This window comes from Chiloscyllium plagiosum, chromosome 40, assembly GCF_004010195.1.
Source record: "Chiloscyllium plagiosum isolate BGI_BamShark_2017 chromosome 40, ASM401019v2, whole genome shotgun sequence".
Classification (NCBI taxonomy): Eukaryota; Metazoa; Chordata; class Chondrichthyes; order Orectolobiformes; family Hemiscylliidae; genus Chiloscyllium; species Chiloscyllium plagiosum.
In genome coordinates this window covers 24,275,119-24,283,244 of record NC_057749.1, presented here as the reverse complement: position 1 = coordinate 24,283,244, position 8,126 = coordinate 24,275,119, and the positions used below count along the sequence as shown (strand labels likewise).

The 8,126-nt window shown below is 44.8% G+C and overlaps 1 protein-coding gene across 1 annotated transcript in view; it reads right to left on the bottom strand.

The window, feature by feature from the left end:
* The window catches only part of lactb (lactamase, beta), a 38,680-nt gene that overhangs the window by 16,727 nt on the left and 13,827 nt on the right, over positions 1-8,126 (bottom strand). Inside the window, exon 5 of the mRNA XM_043680130.1 lies at positions 5,380-5,761. Coding sequence (XP_043536065.1) covers positions 5,380-5,761 — 382 coding nt within the window. The remainder of the gene's footprint in view (positions 1-5,379; positions 5,762-8,126) is intronic.

The window sequence follows — 8,126 nt, the reverse complement described above, 5'->3', positions numbered from 1 at the left end:
ACCTATCACCTTCATCCCCTCCCCCACTCACCTATTGTACTCTATGCTACTTTCTCCCCACCCCACCATACTCTCACTTATCTCTCCACCCTTCAGGCTCTCTGCCTGTATTCCTGATGAAGGGCTTTTGCCCAAAACGTCGATTTTACTGCTCCTCGGATGCTGCCTGAACTGCTGTGCTCTTCCAGCATCACTAATCCAGATCCTGACACTAGGAGTCTTTTGAGTTAAGAAAATACTGCCTGGCAACAGCTCTCTGATTGGCTGAGCTGCAAAATGTTTCAAAGCTACAAGTGCCATTGCACCTGGAAAGTAAAAATTTCCAGAGCCTGTAGATAGAAAACATCTCTCCCTCTCTTGCTCTCTGTGTGTGGAGACACAAAACTGAAGAGTTCTAAAATAAGACAATACTTATGTCCACCCGATCAATCCTTGAATCAAAGAACTACCTACAGACAGCAGTGGGTCATCATTGCTAAATTCAAAAGGATTGAGAGAAAGTAACTCTCTACCTCGCAGTCTGATCTTTTGATCTTCAGAATTTTGTTTACTCTGTTTATATTATTTCTCAACCATAGTAAGTGCATCAAACAGTCAGCGTTTTGGCTGTCTTAATCATGAATGTGTGCATGTGTATCTGGGGGTTTTGAACAGGAACAGTTTAAGTTGTATAGCTGGAGATTAGAAATCCTTTACTTTCTCCAGTCTTGTTAAAGTTAAGTGTGTTGCAATAAGGAGGAGAAAGTGAGGACTGCAGATGCCATGGTGAAAATAAGGCATTGGGGACCGGGAAAGCGAAAATCATGGAGCAGGTGGAGGGCATGGGTGGTGTCCCAAACGTAGGTGGGGTTGCAATAAGTATTACTGACAAAACTTGAATTGAATCGCTTTTTTTATTCTCTTGTGGGACAAGGACATTGCAGGCTGACCAGCATTTATAGCCCCTTGAGAAGGTGGTGGTGAGCTATTGATTTGAACTGCTGCAGTCCATGTGCTGTTGGTGGACCCACAATGCCGTTAAGGAGGGAATTCCCAGGATTCTGACCCGGCGACAGTGAAGGAATGGCAATATATTTCCAAGTCAGGGCGGTGAGTGATTTGGAGAGGAACTAGCAGTGGTGATATTCCCGTGTGTCTGCGGCCCTTGTCCTTCCAAATGGAAGCAGTTGTGGGTTTGGAAATAGCTAATTTCTGCAATACATCTTGTAGATTGTACGTATTGCTGCTACTGAGCACTGGTGGTGGAGGGGGTGAATGCTTGTGAATGTGGTGGCAGTTTTTTCGTGGATGATGTCAAGCTTCTTGAGTGTTGTTGAAATCCAGGCAAGTTGGGAATATTCCATCACATCACTGAATTATGCCTAATAGATGGTGGACAGGCTTTGGGGATCAGGATGTGAATTACTCACTGCAATCTTCCTAGCTTCTGACCTACACTTGTAGCCACTGAATTTATAAGGCAAGTCTAGTTACGTTTATGGTCAATGGCAACCCCTAGGATTTTGATGGCGGAGAATTCAGTGATGGTAACACTATTGAATGTCAAGGGCCAGTGGTTAGATTGTCTCTTGTTGAAGATAGTCATTGCCTGACATGTGTGTGATGTGAATGTTACTTGTCAGCCCAATTCTGGATATTGTCCAGATTTTGTTACATTTGAACATCAGTATCTGAGGACTCGCGAATAGTGCTGAACGTAGTGTAATCTTGGGGGAAAATCCCCACTTTGACCTTGTGATGAAGGGAAGGTCATTGATGAAGCAGCTAAGGATGGTTGGGCCTAGGACACTACCCTGAGAAACCCCTGCAGAGATGTCCTGGAGCTGAGATGACTGACCTCCAACAACTACAACCATCTTTCTAGGTGCCAGGTATGATTCCAATCAGAGGAGAATTTGATTAGATTCCCTACAGTGTGGAAACAGGCCATTTGGCCCAACAAGTCCACACCGACCCTCCAGAAAGTAACCTACCCAGACCCATTTCCCTCTGACTAATACACCTAACATTATGGGCAATTTAGTATGGCCAATTCACCTGACCTGCACACCTTTGGATTGTGGGAGGAAACTGGAGCACCCGGAGGAAACCCACACAGACACGGGGAGAATGTACTCCACACAGACAGTGACCTGAGGCTCGAATCGAACCTGGGACCCTGGTGCTGTGAGGCAGCAGGGCTAACCACTGAGCCACCGTGTTGCCCCCAAACCCACTGACTGCTGTTTTGTGAGGGCTCCTTGATGCCAACTCGGTCCAATGTGGCCTTGATGTCCTGAACTGCAGTCAGTCAGGCAAACTGGTCATCTGGGTGCCTTATACATTTTGGGATGATTTGTGGTATAGTGGGACACAATTACCAGGGCGCACTTCCCCAGTAAGTCATGGCACCACACTTTGCTTGTATTTCAGCATCCGAGAAGCAGGCAAAAGCCCTCCATCATTGCTTTACATTGGAACAACAATTTACACTGATGTAACGATGCCAATGTAGTAAAGGAGCTGGCACAGGAGGTTAAACAAACAAAACGTGACATTTGAGTGAAATAAGACACTAGTAGAGCCAATCAAAAGCTTGGTTTTAAGAAGCACCTTAAAGGGGGGAGGGGGAAGACAGGTGACAAGGTGTTGGGAGGGAGTTCCAGTTCGTAGGTCGCCAGTAATGCTACAGTGACTAAAATTAGGGATGGTCAAGAGACCTGGAATGGTGAGCCATAAATACATCGAGGGATGTGGGGCTGCAGGAGATTGCAGTCTTTTGTTGCCGATCCCCCACTGACCATGAGAGGGTGCTGGTGAGCCTCCTTCTCAGCCCAATGCAGGCCCTGTGGTAGGAGAACATCCGTACTGCTACTGGGGAGGAAGTTCCACAATTCTGACACGCGTTCCCTCAATTCAGCAAGAGGCTCCTGCAGACCAGAAAGTAGAAAGTGTAACCCCTTCATTCAAGAAGTGAGGTGGCAGAAGACAGGAAACTATAGGCCAGTTGGCTTGACGTCCATGTGGCAAAGGTGTTAGGAAGGATCACAAAGGAATCATAGCTGCACAATTACAAAAACTCAAGCTAGCTGGAAGGATTCAGTGTGGTTTTGTCAAAAGGAAATCACATTTATTCGATTATTGCCATCCTTTAATAAGTGCTGAGGATAAAGAGATTGTGTATACAAATTGCACTTGGATTTCTAGAAGGTATCTGATAAGGTGCTACATCAAAGGTTATAGTAGAAAATAAAAACCCATGGTTTGGGGGGTAAGATTAGCATGGAGAGAAGATTAGCTGCTGGCAGAAAACAGACAGTGAGCATTATTGTTTATTGACCTTTGGAGTAGCACAGTGGCTCAGTGGTTAGCACTGCTGTCTCACAGCACCAGGGACCTGGGTTTGATACTACCCTTGGATAACTGTCTGTGTGGAGTTTGCACATTTCCTCATGACTGCATGGGTTTCCTCCCACAGTCCAAAGATATGCAGTTAGGGTGGATTGGCTATGCTAAATTAGAGTGGCGCAGGAAAGTCAACATTTTGGGCAAAAGCCCTTCATTTCCTGATGAAGGGCTTTTGCCTGCTCCTCGGATGCTGCCTGACCTGCTGTGCTTTTCCAGCACCACTCTAATCTCCAGCATCTGCAGCACCCACTTCTGCCTGGCCATGCTAAATTGCCCATTGTGTCCAGGGATATGCAAGCTATGTGGGTCAGCCTTGGGAAATGCAGGGTTACAGGGATGGAGTGGGTCTGGGTAGGGTGCTCTTTGGAGGGTTAGTATGGATCTGAATGGCCAGTTTCCACCCTGTAGAGATTCTATGACAGATGTGCCAAGCAGAGATCTGTGTAGAGGCCTCAACTTTTTACAACTTACATTAAGTGAGGGAAGTGAACACATGAGGTTCACTAGGTTCACAGGCGACACCAAAAATGGAAGGAAAATATATTGTGTTGGAGACATACAAAAGTTGCAAAGAGACACAGATAGGCCCAAAAACAGAAGTTGCTGGAAAAGCTCAGCAAGTCTGGCCGCATCTGTGAAGAAAAATCAGATTAATGTTTCGGGTCCGGCGACCGTTCCTCAGAATGTTAACTCTGATTTCTCTTCACAGACCTACTGAGCTTTTCCAGCAACCTCTGCTTTCGTTTCTGACTTACAGCGTCCGCAGTTTTTTCGACTTATGCAGATAGGTTGTTTGAGTGGCCAAAATCCCAGCAGATGAAGAATAACATGAGAAAACGTGAAATTGTTCGCTATGGTCAGAAGAACAAAAAAGACAGTGGATTATTTAAGCAGTGAACAACTGCAGGACTCCAAGGTACAGAGGGAGGTTAAGTTCTGGTGCAAGACTCTCAAAAAAGCTAACGTTCAGGTACTGAACGTAATCAAGAAGGCTAAAGAAATGCTACCTTTTATTTAAAGGGGAATTGTGCCTAACAGTAAGGATGTTATGCTTTAGTTATACAGGGTATTTGGTGAGACCACATCTTGAATACTGCATCACGTCTGCAACACAAATTCCCAGCTCGGCGAACAGAACCACAACTGCATGCAGTTTTGGTCTCTTACTTATGGAAGAATGTAAATGTACTGGAGGTGGTTCAGAGAAGGTTTACTAGATTGGTATCTGGAATGAGAGGTTGTCTTGTGAGAGGAGAAAGATTTTAAAAAGACATGAGGGTCAACCTTGTACACAGAGAGTGGTTCGTGTGGGGAATGAACTTCCTGAGGAAGTGGTGGATGCGGGTATAGTTATTACGTTTAAAAGACGTTTGGAGAAGTACATTGAATAAGAGGGATATGAGACAAGCGCAGGTAGGTGGGACTAGTTTAGTTTGGGAACATGGTTGGCATGGATTGGTTGGACTGAAGGGTCTACTTCCATGCTGTGTGACACTTTGAGAGGTGTGACAGGCTGCACTTGTTTCCACTGGAGTTTAGAAGATCAAGGGGTGACAAAATCGATGTGAGAATGGTTTGGACAAAGCCGATGTTGAAAGGATGTGTGTCAGTCCTGAACTAAATTAAGGTTGGCCCCTTTCTGGACAAAGATGAGGAAAATTTGTTTATTTCAGGGGGCTGTGCAATTCTGCAACACTCTGTCTCAGAATATGGTGAAGGGGAGGTCAGAAAAGATTATTAGTTCTGAAGTGGATAGATTCTGGTTAGGCAGGATGATGTAGCACAGCAGACTCGAGGGGCTGAATGGTTTACTTCTGTATTTGGTATTTTTGAGGTGCTCAGACCCCTTGATCAGTCTCCAACCCTGCAATTCTACCCGACTGTTCACCGCAGTTGACATTTGAAGCGTATTTTTGTACATATTATTTTTAACACCACCTTAATTCAAGCCTAGCATTCTGTTCTATAGAGCAACCGTAATTTTTCTCTTACCAGGTTTGAACATCAAGGGATCATTCTCGAAGAGCTCCAGTGACTTAAAAACACTGTCAAACTTCTCCTTGATATAGAATTCGTTGTAGACAGAATCTGCCTTAATTTGGATGGTTTTGTTGTTTCGCCCTGAGTTTTCAGTACTGTCACTTTCTGATTTTGGCCGTTTGTTGTGTTCACCCTCCTTCCTCCGTTTCAATGTCTCCTTCTGCTTCTCTGTGTCTCCTTTTTCTTTACTGTCTTGATCAGAAGCTTTGGACTCCACCTCCTCTTTAACAAGCATCTTGTCCTTTTCTTTTTGCTTCTGCACCTTTTTAATATCCTTCTCGTAATGCCGGATGCCACTCAGATGAGACAGTAACAGTCTGGTAGTTATTGTCACCTATTGCAAGACATGGAGTAGCATTTTTCAGAGATTTTAAACAATCCATGATAATAGTATCTTACGTCCAAGTGCACTTGCTGTTATTGTGTTTCTGAATCCACAGATTTTATAAATTTCAATGGACCACCCTTACAATGGAAATTGCCTATGTAAACCTGTCACACTGCGATTGTGGGCGGCACGGTGGCACAGTGGTTAGCACTGCTGCCTAACAGCGCCGGAGACCCGGGTTCAATTCCCGCATCAGACGACTGACTGTGTGGAGTTTGCACGTTCTCCCCGTGTCTGCGTGGGTTTCCTCCGGGTGCTCCGGTTTCCTCCCACAGTCCAAAGATGTGCAGGTCAGGTGAATTGGCCATGCTAAATTGCCCGTAGTGTTAGGTAAGGGGTAATGTAGGGGTATGGGTGGGTTGCGGGTCGGTGTGGACTTGTTGGGCCGAAGGGCCTGTTTCCACACTAATGTAATCTAATCTAATCTACACCTCCCAATCTTTGATGGCGCTATTGCATCTCAATTGTGTGTTTCCTGGCTCCTCAGCCTGGACTCCTGCATTCCAACCAACACTACTTTCCAAATTGTCATCAGACTAGCTGTTCAAGAGTAAGTAATATTGAAGTTACGAGAGAAAGACGCATTACATAGAAATATATGAATTAGAAGCAGGAGATGGTTCCACTATTCAAAAAGATTATGGCTAATCTAATCGCTCCACATTCCTGCTACCCCAACAACCTGTCACCCCCTTGTTTATCAAGCATCTATTTACCTCTGCTTTAAAAATAATGAGAAAGACTATTCCAAAATTTTCCCTCAGCTCTCTCTCAAATGGGTGACCTTTAATTATTAAGCAGTGACCCAGGTTCTAGAAGTGAACTGCTTCTAGATCCGGGTTTTCTAGGTCATCTCCCTCCATTGTGTCAATACCATTATTAACAAACAAGGCCAACCCTCCACCTTTTCTGAGCCTCCTAAATGTTCTGCACCCTTCAATATTTAGGTCCCAATTGAAGTCATCCTGCACTCGTGTCTCTGTAATGGCTGTAATGTCCTATAATGACTTTTGTAACTCCTAATTTTATCTGATGATTTACTTAGAAATGAACTCTGTCCCTTCTTGCCAAAATTATTTTCCATATTACTGCCTTTCTCTCTTGCCTTGTCTCTACTCTTTGGTTTACCTACAGTTTCCCAAATTTGACCCCTTGACCTGCTACTTTGGTTAATGCCCTTTCCACTTCCCCAGACAGGCTGCTTATTACAATGCTCCACAGCATTGGTTGAGTCATAGACTGTTACAGTCTTCACTTTCACCCATACTGGAGTGTGTGCCCCGTGAACCAGAATCTGTTTCTCCCACACTAGTCTATGAGCCACGCATTTGTTTCCCTAATCTTATTACCCCTATACCAATTTCTCATGGCACAGATAATAACCCAGAGATGATCTTCTTTGAGGTTTTTAATTTGCTGGGTGGCTCCTCAGTTTGACCTCTTGCCCTGCCTGTATTGTTACACAGAGTCATAGAGATGTACAGCATGGAAACAGACCCTTCGGTCCAACACGTCCATGCCGACCAGATAACCCAACCCAATCTAGACCCACCTACCAGCACCCGGCCCATATCCCTCCAAACCCGGAGGGTCGGTGTGCACTTGTTGGGCTGAAGGGCCTTTTTCCACACTGTGTAGGGATTCTAGGATTCTATGAAATTTGGCACAATCCCTACATATATTCTGTGATTACTCTCACTACACCACAGACTATATCCATGGAGAATGGCATTAGGTCGAAATTAAGAACAAAGTGATGAAGAAACTCTGCAGGTTTGGCAGCTTGTGTGGAGAGAGAACAGAGTGAACATTTTGATTCCAGGATGACTTCTCTTCATAATATAGCGACGGTCACTTGTGTTCAATTCAAAATATTAACTCTGTTTCTCTCTATCATCATCAGAAGTCGTTCTGGGCTCAGAATTTTAAGTCTGCTTTCTCTCATAGAGTCATAGAGATGTACAGTAGGGAAACAGACCCTTCTGTCCAACCCGTCCATGCCAACCAGATATCCCAACCCAATCTAGTCCCACCTGCCAGCACCCGGCCCATATCCCTCCAAACCCTTCCTATTCATATACCCATCCAAATGCCTCTTAAATGTCGCAATTGTACCAGCCTCCACCACATCCTCTGGCAGCTCATTCCATACACGTACCACCCTCTGCATGAAAAAGTTGCCCCTTAGATCTCTTTTATATCTTTCCCTTCTCACCCTAAACCTATGCCCTCAAGTTCTGGACTCCCCGATCCCAGGGAAAGGACTTTGTCTATTTATCCTATCCATGCCCCTCATAATTTTGTAAACCTC